The 26,528-nt window shown below is 38.2% G+C and overlaps 1 protein-coding gene across 2 annotated transcripts in view; it reads left to right on the top strand.

The window, feature by feature from the left end:
- ARHGAP10 (Rho GTPase activating protein 10) overlaps nt 1–26,528 on the top strand; it is a 340,748-nt gene that overhangs the window by 130,452 nt on the left and 183,768 nt on the right. For both annotated transcript variants that reach the window (XM_028125305.2, XM_028125304.2), the window contains exons 9-10: nt 2,338–2,444; nt 4,971–5,065. In XM_028125305.2, coding sequence (XP_027981106.2) covers nt 2,338–2,444; nt 4,971–5,065 — 202 coding nt within the window. The remainder of the gene's footprint in view (nt 1–2,337; nt 2,445–4,970; nt 5,066–26,528) is intronic.

Below are 26,528 nucleotides of genomic sequence, written 5' to 3'. Positions count from 1 at the left end.
ACATCAGTTCTTTCCACACCAATCTGAGATCATTTGTTCTTGCTAAAATTGTCAGGGTGATTGCAGATGGCTATAAAAAAGACTCCTAGATGGCATTCTAACTTACAGAATTTTTAGTATTGTTGCTCTCAGTGAATATGCGGTGCATAGAGTGTCCTTATTTTGAAAATGAAGGCACCTAAAAATTCTTTCAAACTTTTTGACAGTTTGGTCGTATTTTTAACTGTTCAGCTCTTAAACTTTACTTCCTCAGCTATAGAACCTGAGTATTATTTAGTAGAAAGGAAGAGAATGTGAAAATATTTCTCTATTTGCTGTTCTCCTGCCTTCCCACCCTTGACTGTCATCAGCACACTTCACAATTTTCATTAGTGCGGCTGATTTACAAGACTTTCCAACTGACCACTTGAGTAGGAGCGAGTACTTGTGGAAGAGCTGTGGGGTATCTGTGCTTCAGAGTCAAATTAATGCATATGTGGTTGGCAGAGGGGTTCTTTTGCCATTTGTCCTTATTCAGTCTGGGCTACCGCAGTCTTCATGTCTCGTGAAGAGGAGACACGGCCAGCGGAACTTTAAATTTTCCTGATGTTTTAGCTTTTTAATCTCAGTTTGTTCATTGAATTTGAAATAACTAAATTAACATGCAGGGTAGAGACATTGGAAGGATAGAGTTTTTGTATTACATGCCCAAGTGAAAATCACAGGAAACTTTAATTTTTAGATTCATAACTGTTGCTCAACTTGCTATCTTTGAGAGCAATTGGGCTGAGACTAGTTGGAAAAACAACAAAAGCAGTAGTGGCAAAAGTATCCTCTTGTTAACTGCATGCGAGACACTGTGCTAAGCTTCTTGTACACCTTGTCTCATTTAATCCGTTAAAAAACCCTATGAAGTGTACAGTACTATTATTACTCCATTTACCATTGAGAAAATGGAAGCAGCATTGAGAAAATGGAGAGAAACAATGTCCCCTAGATCACACAGGTCCTGAATGTTGGAATTGTCAGTCTGTGTTGCGCTCTCTAGGATATTACCTGGAGCATGGACAGCTGTGAAAAGCCTAAATGCTGGGGTTAGATGGGAGTCAGGAATGGATGGTGGCTTAATGAATGGGAAAACCTTGGTATTTGGGACCAGGGACTCCCAGTTTGAGGATGGGCTTTGTCATTTCTCGGGTATTTGGTCTAAGCTTAATTTTTTTTAAATTAGAGATAATAATGCACCATTTCCTCCTCAAAGTTTTTTCTTAGTATTGCGTGAAATATCTACACAATATGTTTTAAGCCATAGAATAGGATACAAGTGCTAGCTATTTGTAACACACACACCAGTGATCCCTGCATTCTGGTGTTTGTGTGCCTGATGGTCTGAGGTAAGATTTACTGTGGTCTGGTAACACCTTTCATTCCCCACTGCCCCCAAGACAATGTGAGCAGCTTTTTTAAAAGCTCAGTGGATTCCTTTTGAATGATCTCTTTTCTCCCTCCTAAGCTTGTCCTTCTTGAGTTTTAGGTATAGAAGGTTTGTTTGCAGGTAAAATGATGGTGATAAAAGATGTTACTTTTTTTTTTTTTAATCTTTATTTGGTAAAAGACACAATTGTTAACTTCTGTTGGGAATAACTTTTGTTATGATTGGACTTTTACTGGCATGTGAAACTCTAGATTGCTAGGTACTCCTGACATAGACCACGGTCTTCCAAAAGCTCTGGTGGTGATAATACTGACTTTACCAGAGGTAAAAAGAGGTTCTGAGAATGTTCTGGTCATATGTGAATAGCTCACCTCTCTGTTCTTCATTTTTCATTTTAAAGCTTAGCTTTACCATCATTAGTAATGGCAGTGGTCTACCAAGGTGCTATAGTGGGCTTAACACTCTTGTAGGTGCTAGACTAGATGATTTTTCTCCGCATTTTGATTCTATGATTGGTTTTGAGAGGCCAGAACTGAATCCCAAACAATTACATACATTGAATGGAATTCTTAAAACCCTTGTGAGCTCTTAATACCTGGAAGTAAACAAAAAATATAGCTCACAATGAAGAGATTTTTAGGTGTGAGGTAACAGTCCAATCTGGCAAACTGTTTGAAGAGTATGTCTTCAACTCATTGCTTTGTTGTTGAAAAGTATTGAATCTTCTCTCAAATGATCTCTCTGAGCCTTCTTATTTTCCCTACTTTTTTTTTTTTTAATTGGAATCAACAGTGTTGCTAGTTGGTTTCCTTGAGCTGTATTAGTTGCTGCTTACTGGGTTTTTCCTCTTTAGTAATACATTTGAAACTCTGCGTATCTGCTTATTTATGAGGAAAAATGTAAAGTTCTATTTCTTGTTGAAGGGCCCGCTCCGTTTGGTTCCAGTTGGGTCAAACACTACTGCATGTATCGGAAAGCAGCCAAGAAGTTCAACATAATCCCATTTGAGCACAGATCTGGGGGAAAACTTGTAAGTATTTGATTATATATTACATATTCTATGTGAGATGTAGTTTTTGAGGCTGACATTTTATTGATTTATTGATTTATTGATTTTATTTATTTACTTGAGAGACAGAACACGAGCAGGGAGGGGGCAGAGGGAGAAGCAGACTCTCCCTTTGGCAGGGAGCGAGACATGGGACGCAGTCCCAGGACCCTGGGATCATGACCTGAGCCAAAGGCAGACGCTTAATCGACTGAGCCACCCAGGTGCCTGAGGCTGACTTTTTTTTTAAGATTTTTATTTATTTATTTGACAGAGAGAGAGACAGCGAGAGAGGGAACACAAGCAGGGGGAGTGGGAGAGGGAGAAGCAGGCTTCCCCCTGAGCAGGGAGCCCGATGCGGGGCTCGATCCCAGGACCCTGGGATCATGACCTGAGCCGAAGGCAGACACTTAACGACTGAGCCACCCAGCCGCCCCCCGAGGCTGACATTTTAATGTGTTTATATTCTCTAATGATAAATACATTATATTTTGGTTTTAGGATTAAAATCTTTGTTTTCTTTTATTTCTAAATAACGTAGGCCAGTAAACAACAATTCTTGTGGTTTTTGGATTGTATGTATGAGTTTTTATGGTCAGGACTAGAATCCTTTTTATGTCTCTGTTCTTGGAGGATAAAGTGAACACTTAAAACGAGCTTTCACAACTCAGTGTTCTGTCAGGTCAGTATTTACAAAGATCTGATATGCATACATGTATTCACAGCCTGAAAACGTGCTACGGTAGATAGTCTGTAATGAATTTTATTGTTTTCCATTTAGACTTACAAAGTTCTCACTTAGGCAGTTCCCAGTTAACTACTCCTTCCACAGAAATAGATAGCGAAACAACACGTGATAGCAAGAAGACCTCAGGAATTGTCTGTGTAGGAAATATGATCGTTATTTGGGTTTTAAATAGAAACTGCTGCTCATAGCAATAATTGATAGTCTGGAGGCAAAGCTCTTCCACCAATATTGAACATAATTGGTAATGCATTAAAAAAAGGGGGAAGTCATTGCTTGCTGGGTATGATTTTGCTTAGGTAAATACAGAATTGACCCAAGTTCACTTCTATTTACATATACTTTACATCTTCCTGAAAAATATTTAAAGCAGCTTATAATACAGACATAGTTTTGTAATAATGAAATAGACATGGAAAATCAGGGCCATGGAGAAGAGGAGGAAGTGAGGAAATCACTCATAAAGGCTGATGGGATTAAGATTGAGCATCAGGTTTGAGTTTGAGATTCCTGTCAGGACTAATTCAAACGGCTAAGACATGTCTGCTTAGCGATGTCTTTCTGTTTAACCACCACATAATAAAAAATACACTTCAGAATATAATGACTGTGACAATTTGAGTCTTGGCATATTTGAATGTTTAATATTACGTGGAGATTCTCCTATTTTAGAAAATGTAAGACTGTTCTAGAAGTAGGTACTCAGAGGTTTTCTAGTTCTTTACTCAGAACCTGTGTTCCTGCATTGCTTCTATCTCCCTTGGATGGTTTAGTGAGGTAAAATAGTACCGTATTAAAACAAATTAAGTAAATATGAATTCAGGGTGGTCCACTCCGGAAACAAAACCCACGTTGATTGAGTGGCTCTAGCTTTCTATGATCACAACAGTTGCTCTAGGGCCTTCAAATATGATACCTTTTAGGTATATTCATATGGAACTGAAGTTTTTATAGGTCAAAAATGGTCACATATTGGGACGCTTGGCTGGTTCAGTCTTTAAGCATCTGCCTTCAGCTCAGGTCGTGATCCCAGGGTCCTGGGATGGAGCCCCGCATCGGGCTCCCTGCTCGGCGGGAAGCCTGCTTCTCCCTCTCCCACTCTCCCTGCTTGTGTTCCCTCTCTCGCTGTGTCTGTGTCTGTCAAATAAATAAATAAAATCTTTTTTTTTTTAAAGTCACATATTGCTTATTTTATGTGGTGTAACAGTATAAATTAAAAACATTTTTCCTTTAAAAAGTGCGATAAGAGAATAGCAAATATTCTGGCTTGTGGAAACTGTGTTGTTAGTCTGCCTTTTAAAATCAGTGCTCACGAGGTCTGATTTGGTGTTACTGTAATCAAAGCAAGATCTAGAAAACCTTAAGGAAAAGAGGATGACAAAAATGATTAAGATTATAAACAGGGGCACCTGGGTGGCTCAGTCGGTTAAGCGTCTGCCTTTGGCTCAGGTCATGATCTCCGGGTCCTGGGATCAAGCCCCATGTCGGGGGCGGGGGGGGGGTCCCTGCTCAGTAGGGGGTCTGCTTCTCCCTCTTCCTCTGCCCTGCTCACGCTCACTCACTTTCTCTCTCTCTCTCTCTCTCAAATAAATAAAATCTTAAAAAGATTATAAATAGTGTTTAAACAAACTTGTTTGAAAGAGAATAGGATAAAGGGACTTAAAATCTTGAACCTTGGGGTACCCCCTCCCCAATATAGGGCTCTTTAGTGTGTCTATGTTTATATTGTAGTTTTTGAGTATGTTTAAAATGATTATTTTCAGGGGGATGGAGAGGTGTTCTTTTTGAAAGAATGTACCAAGAGGCATACTGACTCCATTGACAGAAGATTTTGTTTTGATGTAGAAGCTGCTGACCGGTAAGTTATTAGAATTCTTGCACTTAATGAAAGAGTCCTATAAAAGATGATTTAAAAAATGGAGGTTAATTGAAACTGAGATTTCCTTGGCCTGAAAGAATGTTATCTTGTTACATTTCCAGGCTTTGTATTCATTTTGACCCGTTTAGTCTTTGTCTCTGTGTTTAGCTATGGAGTGATAGCTTGATCTTGGCTGGAGTTCGAAGTCCTTCTAACTAGTAATTAAAAATTACCTTGGAGCATTTCATTGTTGATCCAAGCCTAATTATGGCACTGAAAGAATAATGAATGAAAGTGAAGCAGTAGGTGACAAAGCTGACAAGACATGGTGGATTGTTAATACAGAACAATATTCATTTTTGTGTGTGGGAATTTTCGGTGTGTGTATTCTGTATGTGATGGAGGTTCATAGGCATACTGTTTATTTAAAGACTGCTTATCTTTTCCCTTGTTGTATGACTTTCAGTTATTTTGAAAGAATCTTCGCCAGAGAGGAGGAAGTAAAAAAAGGAAAACATTCCTCTGATAATATTACTACTTCTCTGGAATTTATTTCTGTATCCTCTTGTCGTACTGAGGAAAATCTTGGTACTCATAGAATATTTCTTTCGTAATGTCTGACAGTATGGTGATTCCTTGCCAGTCCTAGTCTTGGCAACACTGGTCTTTAGATAAGGCTGTTTCATAGTTGTATAACAAAAGTTTACAAGATGAGATTTCTGTAACAAAAGTTCATTTCGGGGTCAGGATCCACCAATACAAAAATAATTAAGGCTACCTCTTCCCTCAGATGTTGGAACCGAGTCTGTGGGGTGGATGCAGAGAGGAAGGAGCTATGCTTTCCTTTCCAGTAAATGAACTGAAGACCACATACATAAAAGTGTGCCACTAGGCGCCATGATAAATTTGGCATTACCATGAGAAAGGTAGTTTAATACGCATTTTGCCAAGACTGAAAAAAAAAATGAAAGAGAATGTCATTGTGGAAGAGGTTCAATTTCAGTCCAGTAAGGACTAATTCAGAGACTTTAAGAAGAGATTCAGGCTGTGTAGTACAACTTGAGCATCTGTGGGCATCTACCCAGTAGGCATTTACTGAGTCAGTGCTAAGTACTCTAAATTTTTCTGTGCTTTCTCTCATTGAATCCTCACCGTGGCCCTTTTAGGCAGCTATCATCCTTCCCATTTTATGATGGGAATCTGGGCCATAGAGAGCTTAGGTGATTTTCCCAAGGGCATGGAGTTGTAAGTGGAACGGCTGAGATTTGAACTCCTGCATTCCACCTCTAGAGCCCTTTCTGCCTCTCACCCACTACACCGTAAGTCTGAGTATTACCACGTAATTGTGACATTCCCTGAATAACTGACAAAGATGTGTCAGCAGTGCTGTCTACTAGAAAATGTGTTGAATGGGGTTAATCTGATTTGCTTTGAAAATAGGATACTTCTAGTGCTTTCATATATTGCTCTAGTATAGTGTGTATTGTTTTTGCCTAACCTCGTATTTTCTCTAAGACTTGATCATGCCAAATGCACTTGGTCACCAGTGATCCTTATTATGATGGTAAACACTTTCCACCCCTCACAGAGATTGACCAGGGATTACCGTGGAGTTATTTTCGCCTATATAGGATAACACCTTATAAATAGACTCTGATATGGTGAGCGCTGTGAATTGTGTAAGACTGTTGAATCACAGACCTGTACCTCTGAAACAAATAATACATTATATGTTAAAAAAAAAAAAGAAGATAACAGGAAGGGAAAAATGAAGGGGGGGAAATCGGAGGGAGAGAGGAATCATGAGAGACTATGGACTCTGAGAAACAAACTGAGGGTTCTAGAAGGGAAGGGGGTTGGGGGGATGGGTTAGCCTGGTGATGAGTATTAAAGAGGGCACGTACTGCATGGAGCACTGGGTGTTATACGCAAACAATGAATCATGGAACACTACATCAAAAACTAATGATGTAATATATGGTGATTAACGTAACATAATAAAAAAAGGGAAAAGAAAAAAGTAAACTCTGAGAATGTGGGGGGCAGACTTTAGAGATGATCTATTCTAGTGGTTTTTATTTTATTTATTATTTTTTTTTAAAGATTTTTTTATTCGACAGATAGATTGAGAGAGAGCACAAGTAGGCAGAGTGGCAGGCAGAGGGAGAGGGAGAAGCAGGCTCTCCGCTGAGCAGGGAGCTGGACATGGGGCTCGATCCTAGAACCCCAGGATCATGACCTGAGCTGAAAACAGCCACTTAACTGACTGAGCCACCCAGGCGCCCCTATTCTAGTGGTTTTTAAACTGCTTTATAGGGAGACCCTCTTTTCAAATAATATTTTACATTTCTGTATATGAGAAATAACAGAAAAAGAGAGTTCCCTTATTGAAGAGGGTAAGCGGCCTGGATCCCTACTTTTTCAGCTTCTTTCTTCTTGTAGATGTCTCTAATTTACTTCTGCTGACACCCAGAGCTTCTTTCTGGGATATCATGGTAGGGGGACCATTAATCTAGTCTAGATAGGTGGTTGAAGAAAGGCATATGGAGGACCTGACGTCTAGTTGATGACTGGTGGATTATTTGGAGTCAGCTGTGATTGGGACTCCTATTCCAGGCAGAGTGAATGGCTCATGTGAAGGCCTGGAGTCAAGGGAGGACGTGGCCCATTTGAGGTCCCCAGAGGCACCAGCAACACTGGAGTAGCCAGGAAGAGTAGGAGAAGAGGCTGGAGATGGAGGCAAGGGCCTGGCATTGAGGTTTTTTAGGTTAATCCATTAAATGGCTTTAAGTCGAGTAGTGAGTGATAAATTTATCTTTTTCAGAACTCACTCTGGCAGAGTAGAGAAAGGTCTGCAGGTGGCAAGAATAGATGAAAGGGCCCTGGATTAGTGTTGGTAGCAGTGGGAATGGAAGCTAAGGGATCCATTTGAGGGAGATGTTTAGAGCTAAATTTAGAGACAATTTGGATGTTGGAGTATAGAGTGAAGGTTCCTGGCTTAAGCACCTAGGTAGTGCCATTTACTAAGATGGAAAACCAAGGAGGCCCAAAGATGGAGGACAATGAATTCAGCTGTGGTCGTGTTAAGTTAGATTGCTCTGGGTCATTCAGTAAGAAACCCAGTGGGAGACTGGGTGCAGCCCTTGGCAGCTTTGGCAGCATTTGACCTACATGACTGAATCATGCTTGTTGCCCAAAATTTCTTGGACCTCTCCATTTTCAGCTATTGCTTTTTAAATGTTATTTCCTGTGGCTGTCTTTTCTTTCTTTCTCTGTCCATTCAGGTGGTTTCATCCTCAAAGTGAATCACTCTGCAGTCTGTATTTTTCTTTTTTTTCTGTTTTTTTTGAGCTGCTTTTAGAGTCTTTAGCTCCTTACACGGTATATCTCCAGTTCTACTCCTTTTAAAATTCTTGGTGATTTCACTACCGCTTGAGAGGATTCTTTTTAGCACTTTGCTCTTGACTCCTGGAACTCCTGTCCTTTGGTCATCTTGTCCTTTACCCTACCTCAGCCATTCACTCTCACAGTCATTGCTTAGGTCTTGTCATTACAAGGACTGGCAACCGCTCTAGAATCTCAGCCGCAAGCCTTTCTCTTTCCGCCATCCCCTATCCTTCTCTGCTTTTTTCCTGGTCAGTATCCTTAGAGTTTCTCTATAATCAGTTGAGCCTGTTGTTACTCAGTTTCTTACACCCTCACTTCCTTTCCTCGCCTGGTTTTAATTTCATAGTCAATCTTTTAAATATGCTCCGTTGTCTTTCTCTTCCTTTATTAGACTTGCTGGTACAACCCCAACTTAAGTAAGAGTCACTTCTGCCTTCCCTCTTCCTAGAGAGGCACATTTAACCATGTTCACTGGGATCACTTCAGATTCATGACCACTAACCTCAAATGAGCCATTAAGACTAACCACTAACTGTGCTACATTTTCTAGCTCCTTTATTCTCCTGGTTGATGAATATTTTATATATTTCTCTTTCTGAGCCTCTGACACTGCCTCTTTGCTGATAATTTTGTGTCCTATTTTGTTGTGACCGTAGAAGCAATGAGAAGAGATCATCCACTGCCATAAAGACCCACTCCATCACCATGCCCAGACACCCTGCCCTTCTTCCGTCTCTGTGAGCTATGTTCCTGAGCCTCTCTGTTCATTTGTCTCTCATCCTGTCCGTGCTACTCTACAGTATCACTCAAGCAGTTTTCTTTCTTGTTAACCTGAGGGTTGCCCTTTCTACTGGATTATTCTTATGACACAAAATACTCTTTTTTCATCGGAAAAAAAAAAACGCCCCCACCATCACATGTAAGAGACCCCTGTCTTGACCAGTCTCCCCTTTTGTCTGTTGCCCATTTCTCTCCTCTAGTAAACAAAAAAGTTCTTCGAACGCTGTTATATTAAGGTCTCATTTTTTCTTCCTCCTGTTCTCTTTTGAGCGCTCTCCAGTCTGTGCTTTGTCTCTCCTCTCCACTGTGTTGTGTTTGTCAAGCTGTCACGATCTCCATGTGCAGCGTCCAATGGTCAGCTGTCCCGTGCTTCCTCTTCTTTGTTGGCAGCAGCATCTGACATGGCCAGTCACATGGAGTCCACTCTCTTCCATGACCTACTTGCTTCACTTCTTCTAGAACATCATACCTGCCTGTTCGTTTTCTCCCACCCCACTGGCTTTTCAGTTCTTAGACTCGATGACACCTTCTTATTTCCCAGACCTCTTGATGTTGGGGTTCTCTGATGTTCACCCTAGAGCTCTTCTCCTCGTCCTCACCCTTCTGATCTCGTCCGGCCTCATGGCTTTAAGTGCCATCCTTATGGTGGTAACTCCGACGTTTATTATCTCTACCTAGATCTTTTCCCTGAATTTCAGGTTCTTATCTGGCTGCCTACTCAGTATTCTCAGTATTGTTTCCGTGATGCATTTTGAACAGTGCAGAGGTGGAAGATATTGTTTGTTTTGTAAATTTTCCCATTTTGTAAATTCTGGGAACAAACACGGTCCCTTTATAGGATCTAACATTTTATATGAGTCTATTCAATCTTATGTAAATACTAATATCATAGAAATACTTCTTCAAAAATAATACATGCTTATTGTGAGTCTTTTTCTAAAGCTTTTTGGTTAACTTGGAAAATAACTTTATGTATGTCTCCTTGAGTCTCTAGGATTATGTTACTTTTGAGTTAAATTATTGACTCCTCTTGTCTTTGCTTATTTCTTCATTTCTAAGCAGGGAAACATCTATTCAGGCCTGATGTTACCAAAGGATAGTTTTTGTGGGGCTCTTAGGTTCCTGCTACCAGCCCCTGCCCCATCAGTGCGTTGCTATTAGTCTCCCACTTTTGAAACAAAATTTGGAGGGAGGGTGAGTGTACTTTGAGGTCACTTCCCTAATTCTTGGGTTTCGGAAAGCTTATTTAGTGAAGAGTTTGAATGAGGTAGGCTCTTCTCTTGTGTATTTCTCCAATTCCTGGCCAAGTAGACTACTGGGAATTGTAAGTAATTTGTTCTTTGTCTATCAGATTATGAATCCCACGAGGGTAGAAACTCTGTTTTAGGATTACTTGGGACTGCAGTACCAAATGCGATGCTTTATATATGGTGGGCATTCACCAAATTTGTACTGAATTAAATGAAATTGAATTGTTGCTTGGAAGTGACAGAACTGGGATTAGATTCAGTCAAGCAACTACCAGTCAGCTGTCCTTTTCTTCTGTACCACACTGCAGTGCTGAGAGTGCCAGTGGTTTTTTGTTTGTTTGTTTGTTTGTTTGTTTTGCTTAAAGAAAATAAACTTAACCCATTGTGGAGCAGGTGGGTATTGTAAATGTTTCTGATAGATTTTTTAGAGAATTCCTATTGGGTACCTCCATATAGTAATTTCACAGTTGATTACATATGCTTAACACAAACATATTTTGGCTTCTTTCCTGGTATCAATTTTTGCTATTGTTTTATTCCTTGGGTTGGGAAAGCAGGTAACATTGTGACAACAGGCAATACTTCATAAACTGCAGAATGGAGCTTGGGCTTGCATTTGATTTATGTAGAGATAAATCAAGAGCTTTCACTTAATTGTTGCATGAGTTGAGATCAGGTTTGATTGCATGTAACAGAAAAACTCAAAATAAGATGGGTTAAATTGTGCAAAAGTTTATTTGTTCTTGTTTGGGAGAGCCTAGAGGTGGTCAGATCAAGGTGGGTATCATGCTTTTTGGTGCCAGGTCTTGTTCCGCCTTGTGTAGGGTTTACCCTTCCGGTCACCTTAGGTCCAAGATGCCTGATCCCACTTGTACAGCAGTCTCTTGTTGTAGGAACACTTTCTAGAGGTTGAACATAGCACTTCTGATCACATAACAATGTGAATGGAGTTGTATGGTTATATCTAGTTGGAAGGGAGGCTGGGAAATGCTGAGGCAGGGAGATTTCTATCTTTTGTTTCCAGACATCCATGTGCTCTTCTGATTCAGGGGGAATTTGTCACTGACAGTGAAAGAGAGAATGGTTGGTGGTGGGGGCCCAACTAGCCATTACTACTTTGATTATCAGTGTTAAATGGATCTGTGCTTCATTTTCCTCCTCTCAACTCACCAGAAGTTTACTTTGACTATTTCAGCTAAGAACATTTAGGAACACATGTGCTGAGAATGCCATCCAAAAAGTGAAAAGACAGCCCACAGAATGGGAGAAAATACTTGCAAATGGTATATCTGATAAGGGACTTGTATCCAGAATATATAAATAACTCTTATAACTCAATAATAAAAAAAGAAGTAACCCAATTAAAAAAATGGGTAAAATATTTGAATTAGTTTTTCAAAGAATATGTACAAGTGGCTGATAAGTACATGAAAAGAAGCTTAACAGCATTAGCCATTAGGGAAATCAAAACCACACTGAGGAGTGCCTGGCTGGCTCACTCTGTAGAGGATGTGGCTCCTGATCTCAGGGTCATGAGTTCAAGCCCCATGTTGGGCACGGAGCCTACTTAAAATAAATAAATAAATAAATTAATTAATTAATAAATAAATGTATTAAAAAAAAACCAGAATGAGATATCACTTCACACCCACTAGGATGGCTATAATTAAAAAATCAGATAGTTACTAGTATTGGTGAAGATGTGGAGAAATTGGAACTTTCTCATAAACTGATGGTAGAAATTTAAAAGGGTGTAGCTGTTTTGGGAAGCAGTTTGGCAGTTCTTCAAGAAGTTAAGCACAGGGGCACCTGGCTGACTCAGTCGGTGGTGGAGTATGTGACTCTGGATCTCAGGGTTGTGAGTTTGAGCCCCATCTTGGGTATAGAGATTACTTAAAAATAAAATCTTTAAAAAAAAAAAAAAGTTAAGCATAAAGTTATCATGTGACCCAGAAATTCTGCTTCTAGTTCTATACCCAAGAGAAATGAAAACCTATGTCTACATAAAAATCTTGTATGTGTATGTCCATAGCAGCCTTATTCATAATAGCCAAAATGTAGAAACAACCGAAATGTCTATCAGCTGATGAGTGGGTAGATAAAATGTGCTATATTCATACAATGAAATATCATTTGGCAATATAAAGGAATGAAGAACTAACATGTGCTATGATGTGGATGAACTTTGGAAACCACATGCTTAGTGAAATACATGAGTCACAAAAGACTACATATAATTTTATATTTATATGAAACATCCAGGACAGGCAGATCGTTATAGGCAGAAAGTAGATTAGTGGCTGTCTAAGGCTGGGGGTTTCAAGGGAAATGGACACTAACTGTTAATGGGTATGGAGTATTTTGGGAAGATGTTGAAAATGTTCTAAAATTGATTTGGTGATGATTATACAACTCTTTGAATATATTAAAAGCTGTTGAATTATATATTCTAGGTAAATTTGATAGTGTGAATTATATTTCAATAAAGCTTAAAAAAAAAACAGAGCTGCAAATAAGGACCATAAGTAAAATAAGGCTTTTAAAATGATACAAACATTCAGTACTTCACGCCGGCCACACTCCAGATACCATGGGCTGTGAAATGATCATGTCACTCATTTCAGGTGGGAGAAGAGGATTTTTTGTGGTTAGTTTCTCTTTGGCAAGCTGTAGCGTGTCAGAAGAAGCAGCTTTCTTCTCTAAAGGACAAAACACCATCTCCTTCCTCCTGCCCCAACAATTTTGTTATATAATGTGCTTTTAGCTTCCTTCGCATGCTTATCACATGCCTCATTGTGCTGTGACCCCCACACATTTGCTTGATAAATAATTACCATTGTGTGAGGTTCTCCCACACATCACATTCAGGCACTGCTTAAAGAAAATGCTTCCCATTTTACTCTCATTAATCTGACATTTCAGATATTCTGTTTGGTTTGATTTTGCCTGATTCCCAGTACGTTGGTCTTGAAGGACGGCAAGATATTTCTTACTTTATAATTCACTCATTTATGTTTTCATGATGATAGTGGGTAGAGGCAATCGCCTAAGTATCCGGAGCAATAAGCGTTTTTGAGTGCTGCTACACCAAAGACTTTATTTAGCAACTATGTGCACGGTACTGTCTTGTTTGTCCCCTGAAAAGTGAGTTAAGAACATGTTGCTTCCAGAATCCCATGCGGTTGGGCTGAATAATAATGTTTCTGTAGCACATTAACTGTGGTAGTATTTGTAAGTAGTGTAGAGAGCATGTCATTCAGGCACCTAAACAGTCATTAACTGTGTTTGGCACTAAGGATGCAAAAATGAGAAACTAAAAGGCCTGACCTCGAGGGAACTCGCAGGCTAAGAGCCTTTTCAGAGGTCCGAGGTGCTTTAGGAGCTGCAAAGCAATAGAAGTGGGGCTGGCGGGGAAGGCTTGATAGAAAAAATTAATTGTTAAACTGGATCTTGAAGATTTGGCAATAGTTTGGAAACTCAGAGGAAGGGTTGCCCAAGGCAGAAAGAATCACAGAAATCTTGAGACAACATATTGAGATAATCCTTTAAGTCCAGTTCTCAACTGTGAGTGATTGGAGACACTGTGATTGTCACTCCTAACATCTAGTGGATGGAGGCCAACCCTGATGCCAAATATCCAGCACAAGACAGTCCTTTGCAACAAAGTATCATCTGGTTCAATATATTCCTAGTGTGGCTGTTGAAAAGCCTTGCTTTAAAGCATTTGAAAAGACAGCAACTCCAACACATTTGTGGAATTGAATGCCATCGTTCTGTTGTTTTGTTTTTACATGAATACATTTATGGGATATACATTTCAATTAAAAAAGTGTAACAGCTTAATTGGTTATAGTTCAGGGGATGAGTAAAGCCAGAATGTGAAGAGATCTGTCAGGGCTGATGCATCATTCAAGAATTCTTAGATTCTAGTGTAGAGAGACTAGGAAAGGAAGTCACTTTAAAAGAATTTAGGTAGAACTGGTAGAAAATGGATTATGTAGAATTAGAGACAGCATTTCTTGTATATAAGCTTCTGTGTTTTTCACAGTATGTAAGATTTTGCCCTAAAGATGGTAGTTGATAGTGGCATACTGACAGACACATTTTATTTTATTTTTTAAATTTTATTTAAATTCAGTTAATTAACATATAATGCATTATTAGCTTCAGGGGTAGAATTTGGTGATTCATCAGTTGCATATAACACCCAGTGCTCATTACATCATGTGCTCTCCTTAATGCCCATCACCCAGTTACCCCATCCCCCCACCCACCTCCACTCCAGCAACCCTTAGTTTGTTTCCTATGGTTAAGAGTCTCTTACGGTTTGTCTCCTTCTCTGATTTTGTCTTGTTTTATTTTTCCCTCCCTTCCTCTATGCTACTCTGTTATGTTTCTTAAATTCCACATATGAGTGAAATCATATGATAATTGTTGAAAGACACATTTTATATTGGTTCCAGTATTTAAATGGAAAACTAAATTGACATTAATATGAATTTATTCTTAAAATACATGCTGAAAGACATTGGAATGTAGATCATAGAGCAGTTCTTAGCTTTTGTGAATAAAGTTGTAATGAACAGTTGTATAGAAGGGTTTTTGTGGACACATATTTTCATTTCTCTTGGAGAATCCCCCTTGGAGTGGGATTGCTGGTGTGTGTGTACATATATATTTATGTATATTTGGCTTTTTATGAAATTGACAGTTTTCTGGAGTAGTTTTATCCTCCTACCAGCATTATATGAGTTCCAGTTGCCCCACCCCCTTACCAACCTTTGACTATGGCAGTCATTTTCTTTTTAGCTAATTATAGTTAGTGATGTTGAATAAAATTTTTCATGTGCTTTTTAGCTATTTCTATTTCTTCTGTTTTGAAGTGTCGATTCAGATCTTTTGCTCATTTAAAATATGTTGTTGATCTTTTTGTTATTGGATTGTAGGAATTATTCTGGATACAAGTCCTTCAACAGATACATTAGTTGTGAATACTTAATCTGTGGCTTGCCTATTCATTTTCTTAACAGTGTTTTTCGATGAGAAGAACATCCTAATTTTGATAAAGTTGAATTTATCAATTATTTTTAAAGAGTTTATTTATTTTAGAGAGAGAGTGAGTACGCCATTTGTGAGTGGGGGTAGGGGCAGATGGAGAGGGACAGAGAATCTGAAGCAGACTCTGTGTTGACCGTGGAGCCTGACTCTGGGCTCAATCTCATCACTGTGAAATCATGACGTGAGCTGAAACCAAGAGTCGGAGACTCAATTGACTGAGCCACCCAGGCACCCCTGAATTTATCAGTTTTTAAAAATTTTATTGAGAGAGCTCTTTGCTCTAAGAAATCTTTATCCCAGTGTTGTGAAGATTTTTTCCCATGTTTTCTTATAAAAGTTTTATAATTAGTTTGTGACCTGTGAAGATTTTGTGGCGTGGGGTGGGGGGGTGTATGGTGTGATGTGTAGAGAGTGAGTTATTTATTTTTTCTTATGATTCCTCTGTTCTTTCTCAAAATTGGTTGGCCATTGTAGATCCTTCGCATTTCCATATAAATTTTACGATCAGTTTATTTCTACAAAAGCCTATAGTTCAATATCATCAATACAGAGTTTTAATAATTCCTGAGTAATTACCATTTATTTAGTCTTTAATTTCTCTCAGTAATGTTTTATAGTGTTTAATATAGGGGTTATGGACATCTTTCATTAAATTTCTCTAAGTATTTTATGTTTCTAAATGTTATTTTTAAAGGTTATGTTTTACATTTCATTTTCCAATGTACTGTTAATACATAGAAATGCACTGGTTTTTTGTGTCCTACAATATTGCTGAGTTGACTTATTCTTAAAATTTCTTTATGATTTTTTTATGTACACAATGGTATCATGTGTGAATAAAAACAGCTTTCTTTCAGATTGAATCTGTGTGTCTTTTATTTCTTTACCTGTCTTATTGCAGTGTCAAGACCTCTAATAAAATGTTAAATAGAAGTGGTGATATTGGAAATCTTACCTGATTCCTGATCCTCGGGAAAAAGCATTTATTATTTCACTGTAAAGTATAATGTTAGCTGAAGATTGTTTGCAGATGCCTTTGACATGTTGAGGAAGCTTGTATCTATTCCCAGTTTTAATGATGAATCGACATTGACTTTGATAAAATATTTATTATCTATCAAAATGATCATTAAATATTTTTCTTGAACCTGTTAATGGGTGAATTGCATTGAATTTTCTAAGTTAAACTAATGTTACATTCCTGAGTTAACTCTACCTGGTCATGATGTATTAACCTCTTTATCTATTGTTCTATTCATTTTGCTAATATTTGATTAAGGATACTTAAATTTATGTTCATGAGAAAAATTGTGTGTTATGTTCTTTTTTTGTAATGTCTTTGTCTGATTTTGATTATCAGGGTTATGGTGGCTTCAGAAAAGAGTTGGGAAGTTTTCCATTTCCTCTGTTATTTGAAAATGTCTGTGTAATACTGGTATTATTTCTCCCTTAAGTGTTTCAGAGAACACACCTGTGAAGTCCTCTTAATCTGGCATTTTCTTTGTGGGAAATTTAAAAATTACAGGTAAAATTTAGTGAGTAAAGAGATATTCAGATTTTCTTATTTTTCTTGTTAGTTTTCATAAATTGGGTTTTCAAAGAATTTATTTCCTTTAAGTTGTCTCAGCGTACCTTTCTTCATAATATCTGTTTCTTACTACTTCATATCTGTAGGATCTGTAGTGATACTTCATTTTTTATCTCTGCTATGGGAATTTTTGTTTCATTTTTTTGTGAAGTCTTGCCTAGAGCTTTATCAGTTTTGTTAATTTTTTTTTCAGATAACCCATATTGTCCATTTTATATTTCACTGGTTTCTGCTTTTATTTTTATCATTTCATTTTACTTACTTTGGATTTAATTTGTTTTTCTTTTAATTGCTTCTTAAGATAGTATTGATTTTCCATTTTTTTTTTGAATGTAGACTTCTTTTTTGAGAGAGTAACATGCTGGAGGGAGGGGCAGAGTGAGAGAAAGAAGGCTCCACACCCAGCAGGGAACCCCATGCGGGGCTCAATCTCACAACCCTGAGATCATGACCTGAGCTGAAACTGAGTTGGACACTTAACTGACTGAGCCACCCAGGTGCCCCTGAATGTAGACATTTAAATATATAATTTTCCTTATAAGGACTGCTTTAGTTTGCATCCTACAATTTTTTGATCCTACAAATTTTTATGTCTAGTGTTTTCATTGTAATTCAGTTGCAAATACCTTTTTTTTTTTTTTAAATGTGATTAGGACATAAGTATTGAATTTTAACCCAGGTGTTACTTAGAAATGTTTTAAAAGTTCCAGATGGTTGCGGGTGGGGGTTTCTATGTATACTATTTTGTTTTCCTAGTGTTTATTATTTTCTGTTTTTCTTTTATACTCTTTTTGGTCAGAGAACATACTCTATTTTATCAGAATTTGGAAGTTTACTAGACTTGTTCACTGCCCCAAAGGTGGTGTGTTTAGTAAATGTTCCATGTGCACTTGAGAACAATGAGTTTTCTGCTGTTGTTGGGTATAGTGTTCTCTAAATGTCGATTAGATCAAGTTAATGATAGTGTTGCTTGACTCCTATATTGTTTTGATTTTTAATATTCTGTAAATTACTAAACTCAGAGTGTTAAAATCTATTAGGACTTGCCTATTTCCCTTTAATTTTGCCAATTTTTGTTTCACATATTGAATATTTGAGATTTGTGTGTGTGTGTGTGCATTTTTATGTTTGTTACGTCTTGTTGATGAAACGACCCTTTTATCAGGGTGCCTTGGTGGCTCAGTTGGTTAAGTGTCTGCCTTCGACTCAGGTCATGATCCCAGGGTCCTGGGATTGAGCCCCATGTTGGGCTCCCACTCATTGGGGAGTCTGCTTCTCCCTCTGCCCCTCCTCCTGGTTCATGCTCTCTCTCTCTCTCAAAAAAAAAAAGGACCCTTTTATAATTATGAAATGTCTGTTCCTGCTAATAATCTTTATTTTGAAATCTACCTTGTTTGGTAATGTAGCCACACTAGCTTACTTATGCTCAGTGTTTACTTGGTATATCTTTTTTTTCTTTTTTTTATCTTTTTCCTTTTACCTCTGTGCCTTTATGTTTAAACTTTGTTTTTTATAAATAGTGTATTATTAGGTCCTGATTTTAAAAAATCTAGCCACTTAGTCTTTGCTTTTTAGTCAAGGTTTCAGTTAATTTATGTATAATATAATTACTGATTTGTATGGGTTTAAGTCTACCATCTTGGTTTTTTTTTTTTTTTTCCTCCCCACTGGGCCCAATGTGGGGCTTGAACTCACAAGATCTGAGATCAAGATCTGAGCTGAGATCAAAAGTCAGACACTTAATCATTTGAGCCACCCAGGCACCCCTTGGTTTTGTTTTCTATTTGTCTTACTTGTTCTTTGTTCTGCTTCTACTTTGCTTTCTTTTTAGTGAATTGAGTCTTTTAGTGTTCCATTTTCTATTTTTAGTTATGCCTCCACGTACGTACATTTTTAATTCTACGTACACTATGAACCCAATATACGTTACTGCTTTTACTTTATGAAATCAATAATTAGTAATCTTTTAAAGAAATTTGATGTTTTATTTATGTATGTGTTTTTCTTGTCTTTTTTTAATATCAATATATTTATCCATTTGATTTTCTTCATTTCTTTCTATAGAACTGAGTTTCTGTCTTGTGCCATTTCTTTTAAATTCCTTAGGCTAATTTAATCTGAGTATTTCATGTAATGCAGATCTGCTGGAGAAGAATTCTTTCATGTTTCATCTGTCTGGAAATGTATTTTGTCTTCATTTTTTTTTTAAAGATTTTATTTATTTATTTGACAGAGAGAGACACAGCAAGAGAGGGAACACAAGCAGGGGGAGTGGGAGAGGGAGAAGCAGGTTTCCCACGGAGCAGGGAGCCTGATGCGGGACTCCATCCCAGGACCGTGGGGTCATGACCTGAACCGAAGGCAAACACTTAACGACTGAGCCACCCAGGAGCCCTTTGTCTTCATTTTTGATAGATGTAGATTTCTAGATTAATAGCTTCCCCCCTGTGCAGCACTTCAAAGAAGTCATTCTATTTTCTTCAGTCCTTCCATTTTTTTTTATCATGATAAATCATCCATCTTTCTTATTCTCCTCTATGTCATCTTTTTCTTTTGCTGCTCTTAAGAATTTTTTTTTAATGATATGTGTAGGTGTGGCTTTCTTTTATATTGCTTTGGGTTCATTGAAGTTCTTGGATATTTGGGTTGATATTTCATAGCAGCTTTAGAAAATCTAAGTCATTTCTTCAAATACTTCTCCATTTTGTCTTTCTTCACTTTCTGGGATTCCAGTTACATTATCTCCGACCATTTGGTATTTGTTTTGGTTGTACCTGCAGGATTTTTATTTATGGAAGTGACTGAGTGATGATGTGGACAGACTAATGGCATTGGAAGACCATTTATTAATTAGAATTTCCAAGAGAAGAGGGCATGCCATGACACATAGGACCACACGGGGAATGCCAGGTTTTGGTCAGGAGTCAGGAAGGAGTGAGAGAAAATCCTAGACTAATCTTATTGGGGTTTCTGCAGAAAAGGCAAGGCAGAGAAGGGGAAGCAATTTAGGATTGGCTAGTTTGAATAATATTGGTGGGCTCTCTCCACTAGGGGTGGTTGTCCTGGGGTGACTTAGGGCAGAGGAAATAGTGCCTCCCTGAGTACAAGTTAGATAAAGGAAAGGTTGCAGATACTGACTCCAGATTGGTTGGCCTGCATATGAAAGGTGCCCTCCTGAATTCTTCATCCTTGTTCTTTTATTTTCCATTTCTTACATATCCATTTGTCTCTTTTTAATAGTTTTCACTTCTTTGCTGAAATCCCCATCAGTTTATGCATGTTGGCCACCTCGTACACTGGATCCTTTAATATACATATAGTTGTTCGTAGGTTCTGTCTGATTTTTTCTTCCTCTAATATCTGGGCTATTTCTGAGTTTGGTTCTCCTAACTGCTTTGTCTCTTTATGTTTGGTTACATTTTCTTCTTTGCATGCCTCATAATTTTTTGGTTGAAAGCCAGCTACTGTAAGAGAGTAGTAGAAAGAAAGTAATATTTATGCCTGGGAAAGGGTATGCACTTTATTCTGTGGGGCTGCTAATGGGTAGGGCTGTCCCTTTAGTTGTCAGTTGAACTGAGAATCTATGTTGTTACTTCATTTAGATTCTATTTATCAAGGATCCATGTGATTTGAGAACACCATCAGAACCTTCTCTGGAGGTTCTCCTGCTCTGCCCCTCATATTTAGCACACACACCTCAGAGGGTTGGTGGTAGGGGGCTCTCAGCCATGCTCTCACATTTCCTCCTGAGCACTTGGTGAAGTCCCATGGGAGGGTTGGAGGATGGGTTCAGGCTCTTTGTGTCTCCATTTTGTAGGGATTTGAAACCATCACACCCAACCATACTCTGCCTTTGCAACTCCAGTTCTGCTGTTGTCTTCCACTCTGTCTTCCTCTTTGCCCTGCTGCTTCTCGAAGGCTCTAAGTAGCTGTGTGTACATGTGTGTTTGTTTTCTCTTTAAGAAAGGGCTTGTTGCTGTCTGCATTTTAGTTCATTAGGGTTTTTTGTTTGTTTTGTTTTTGCATCTTCAGTTCTCCAGTCTTTATTTAAACACTATGATTTTATAGATTCTCCATCCTGTTGTTAGGGTGCAACTTTCTGTGTTCTAAAGTAGCAGTTCTCTAATGATTAATGGTTTGAATTCACTTTTATTAGAGGAAATAATCATACTTCTAACTATATCAATGCTTACTTGCTCTATTTGAAACCTTTTTTTGTTTTGGTAGACAGAAGAAAGAAGTTATTATAAAGTCTTTACCCTTAGTAAAATCATGCACCTTGCTTTGATCATTTCTGGAAAAATGTAAGATTCATTGATTTGTACTTAAATTTTTCCCCCTAGGAATCCTATGTGAAACTGATTATGACAACTACATTTCTATAACTTTAGAAAGTGTTTGGTTTGGCTTTGGCACTTTCCCCTTCTCATAGTAAAATTTAGTGCAGGATTTACAACATGCTGGTTTGTTTTTTTCCTTTTCCTTTTCAACATTCTTCTTAGAAAAACATTAAAATATTTCTAATTGGTAACATTGTAAGTTTTGATAGCTGCTTAATTTTTTCTCTTCTCTATTTACAGAATCTGTCATTAATTGGCATCTCATAAATGTGAATGTTTCTATTTTTTATATTTTCTTAATTTACAGGCTCATTGATCTATTGTGTAGAGTATAAGGAAAACACATGTCTTCCACACGCCTTGACTGAACTGTAAAAAATGCAGTTGAAAGAGAATTAATAGATATGGGGTCAAATGTGGAATACAGATAATAAGCTCTCTAGACTGCTTCTCATGTGTGGGCCTCAATAGTGCTTAATAGTGCATAGTAGTGCATATTTTATTAATGAGTGAAGGGAAAAAGATGAATTGCTGATTTAAGAACAAGAACTTGCTTAACCTAAGTGTTTTTCTTTGGATTTCAATTCTCTGCCTTGTGTTCTACAGACAACATTTATGGTTTTAACAAAAGAAAGATAGATTATCTGGTCAAGTTGTGCTCTTTTCCCTCATCCGTTTTTTCTTTATGAAGTTCATACTGTTGCCTTTGTATTTGCTAAGAATTAGTTTTGCTCACCATATGTGGTAAGTTACTCAGAGCTTAGCACAATGCCTGGCACATATTAGGTACTCAGATGTTAGTTTGGTTGAAATGAATTTTTTTTTTTTTTAGATTTTTATTTTTTTTTAAAGTTTATTTATTCATGAGAGACAGAGAGAGAGAGAGAGAGAGAGAGAGAGGCAGAGGGAGAAGCAGGCTCCCCATCGAGCAGGGAGCCCGATGCGGACTCGATCCCAGGACTCTGGGATCATGACCTGAGCCGAAGGCAGATGCCCAACCAGGCGCCCGGTTGAAATGAATTTTCAGATGAAGAAGGGACTGTTGTATCCTCAGTGGACCAGCATAGTGCGTGGTAGCAATATCAGCTCCAATTACCAAAAATTAGAACTTTGTCAATTCTAGTTCAGGCTCTGATGGAGTCACTAGTGTTACCGGAGCTTCTCCATGGAATGAAGAAGATGTAATTGTGAATAATCTAGCACACTGTAAAATTTTCTGTTCTTTGCTATCCGTATATATATTTACTGTGTCGTTCTATCTATCCATTAAACTTCATGAGTAAAACATGTCTTTGTTTCAAAAACTAAAGAATTTTTATGGTTTGGTTTAACAGTGAGATGCTATTAATACTGTAGTTTAAAATGTGTCCACTGCTTCCCTAAAGTCCCATATTTGCAAAATGATTTCCTAGCAATGGTTTATTAAAAAAAGAAACTTGAGAAATTGAAAATCTTTAAAACATGTTTTAATGCACTGGTTTTTACTTTTCCTACAGTAATGTTTTAGAGGTGAGGGCTAAGCAAATGGGGGATGAATGTGAGCCATCTCTTTGATTCATGGGAACCCAACTTTATATAATATTAGTGACTGATCCTGGTCTGGAATGTTCCAAGTGTGAAGTGTTCTGAAAATGTGTACTGTGATGAATTAATTCTCAAGGGGGGAGTTGTTTGAGTTACCATGCTATTAGTGTCAAAATGCAAACAGAAATAGACTCCTTTCCTTGTAGGTGATATATTTCTATTTCATCTCTCATCTTTCAGTAAGTTTGTTTGTTCTCTGCTGTGTTCCATAGAGGGCTAGGTGGCTCAAGCCTGAGTCATTGTGCTTGGAGACAAGACGTATAATAAAGATTTAGTTTTTATGCTGCATTGGGGTTTTATCCAGAAGTACTCTGGCTGTTTTATTGGAAGCCTGACAATTGTTTTTTTGTTTTCTTTCCCCCCTACTGTGCTATCTGTAGTTCTAGTTCATGACTCTAGACTCTTCATCATTCAACACTTTTTTCTTGTGTTTCAAGTTACCAGAACCAGTCATTGTTTCTCTTATCCAACATCTCTATTTGCCACTCTATATGAATATCCAACCATCTCCATGTAGTAAATACTATTTCCCCTCACATATCCACGGAGAACCTTAGGGGGAAGCAAAAAATGGAACTAGAAAGCACAGGATTCTCATCAGGCTCAGTGTCTGATGTTTTTGAGTGTAAGAGTATTAAGCCCTTATTTGCTACAATTGTTTTGGCTTTCACGGAATCCCTTTACTAGTTACTGGTGAAACACTGTAATTGACCTGTCCTTTACTGTTGATTTTGTTGTTGTTGTTGTTGCCTGTAGCATGGAGAAGCAACCTCCTATTTCTAAGTTCCTGCATATTTTCTTTCATTTGTGCCCTTCCATCTCATCCCCTCATTCTGCTTACAAGTCTCTGCAGCCAGCTCATGCCTATCTTCAGTCCATTTCCATCCAGCAGCCTGTGTTCACGTACACCTTTAATCGTGTTATTCCCCTACTGAAAACCTTCAGTGACATTGAGAATTAATCAAATCCTTCGCCCAGCCAAGGAGCCTTTTGTGACTGGACCCCCAGGCTGCTTCTGTAGCTTTCCACTGTGCTCCTCTCCAGCTGGGTGGGAAGGCAGCTGATGAGGCTGACCCAGCTCCTCCAAGGTGTGTTCCTTCTCTTCTGTGTGCCTTCTCAGCTTAGGGGTGACTCTGGCCCTGGTGCTCTGACATGGCCCACGTATCTTCAAGGCCTTAGGTTAAATGTCCCTTTCCCAAAGAAGCCTAACGTCCAGGGCTAGGTACGATCTTTTTCTTAATTCTCCATAGCACCTTGAATGCTGAAATTTCCTCTTAGACTGGCAGCCAAATTAGCAACAGTCAAGTCTTCTTGACAACAATTGAACATAGTGAAGTTGAATGCTTTTTTATTTGGGCATACACCTTCTGATGTCTTTATTATGCCCTCTTTTTCTCCTAGGTAGCTGGCTTTTTGCAGGGCTCCGTACAATTGTAATTAATAGATTACTTGTAAATTTTTTTTTTTTTTTTACCTTCTTCTTTCTCTTGATAGGCAATAAGCCCTTTGTGGGTGGGATGCCCAGCTCAGTGCCTAGCCTGAGTAAGATCTTTAATAAATAATTCCTGGCCCTCTGGCACAAGATTTAAAGCATAGTCAGCACTCACTCGGTGTTTATTGAACTGAATGTAAACTCTCTGTTTACCTTTCTATGATAGAAATTGACTTGTTTGGCCTTCTGTCCCATTTTCTCTGCACATTTTGCCATTTCTGGACTAGAGAAGCTGTCAGCTTGCTTGCTTGCTTTTCTTTTCTTTCTTAGATTTTATTTATTTACTTGACACAGAGCACAAGCAGGGGGAGCGGCAGGCGGTGGGGGGAAGCAGACCCCCGCTGAGCAAGGACCCCCCCCCCCCGCCCCGATGCGGGGCTTGATCTCAGGATGCTGGGATCATGACCTGAGCCGAAGGCAGATGCTTAACCTACTGAACCACCCAGGCACCCCAAAGCTGTCAGCTTTCTATTATGTATTTGCTATCAGATCTTATTTTGCATTTTATACTTTTGTTCACTTATTTACATACTAAATGTTTGAATACAGCTATGTTTTAGAGAGGTATCTAGATATTTTTCCTTCTTGACAAGAATGGAGCATTCTTGCAGACGTTAGACCCCCATATGTAAATATTGTTTTATCACTTAAAGAATGTAAAGAAAAACATTCGTGCCATCTGAAGTTTTCCCTCACAATTTTAATTAACTCCCTTGAGCCCAGTGTGGGTTACTAAGAATAAGGGCCAAAATCTTCACGTCCCAGTCAAGGAACTTCTTGAAACAGACTGGTTGTCTGGGCATCTTGCCTTTATTCTTGCTCCAAAAAGATGCTGTGTGTAGTAGAGCGGGAGGAGGTGGGACCTTGGGTCTGTACTGTGTGGTGCCAAGGTGATGGAAAAGTGGAACCAAGAGAAAAAAGTGCTGGGTAGACAATTAAGAGTCATTTTGCTATTTAGGGGTGGGGGTGGGGGATTATTGGTGATTTTTTTTTTTTTTTTAACCCCCTACAAATTTCAGTCTGGAGAAAATGGTTGTAGGCAAGAGCCTATCAATTGTAGCTATAGTTACTTTGTAGTGAACCCTAATCAAACAACTTCTCTTGTGCTTTATAACGATCGTGTGGGGAGAAAGCATAATGCCTGTGTGAGTGAGTGTTGGGAGTCCTACTTACATTTGGCTCGTTGCTTTTGGAGGACTTTTTACTTTATAGTACTTTATAAAAATTGCAGTGATTATTGAATTAGAGTTGATTATTACTGCTTGCTTTACTTGAAAGAGATTATCCATTAGTTAAAAATGAGTTGAAATACTACCACAAGAGTGATAATTTTAAAAAGTATATTCAGTATCCAACAAGAATTAATATTTACTTTTTGTTTCAGCCATCTGCTTTCATTTCTAGTTTTCTGTGTTTTGCCTTTTAATTCTTTGCCAGAAAAGTTCTTTTCGAATACTAATTTATAATATTTGAATCAAATATTCAAAATTTGTTTCATTTGCGAAACTGCCCCCAGGTGAAGAGGCATTATTAATGGCTTTTCTACCTAGTTATTCCTTCCCCGTATAAAGAGTTTTTCTGACTGAATCTCTGAGTGTCTGAATACACTGAACTGAGAAAAGATTATTTGACCCAGAGGACCAATACAGGGCTCTGAGAAACTACAAAGGAAACACCAAATGGTGAACAGTCTGCCTTCTTGAACATAGAATTGGGATGGGGTGGAAAATGATTTTCTGGTTTTACACTCAGTCCATGTAACAATAAGCATGTATCTCTTTTATAAATAAAAATTTAGTCATCACTAGCACTTCACACCAATTAAGATGGCTACTCTAAAAAAAAAAGAGATAATATAACAAGTGTTGGTGAGGATGTGGAAGCCTTGTGCATGTTGGTGGGAATGCACAACAGTGTACCTCCTGTGGAAAAGGTGTGGCAGTTCCTGAAAAAATTAAAAATAGAATTACCATTGACACAGTGG

The sequence above is a fragment of the Eumetopias jubatus genome, unplaced genomic scaffold (assembly GCF_037043125.1).
Source record: "Eumetopias jubatus isolate StellerSeaLion01/CBP00866 unplaced genomic scaffold, mEumJub1_p1.0 scaffold_2, whole genome shotgun sequence".
Classification (NCBI taxonomy): Eukaryota; Metazoa; Chordata; class Mammalia; order Carnivora; family Otariidae; genus Eumetopias; species Eumetopias jubatus.
The sequence above is the reverse complement of the archived record's forward strand: the minus strand, read 5'-3'. Positions and strand labels throughout refer to the sequence as shown.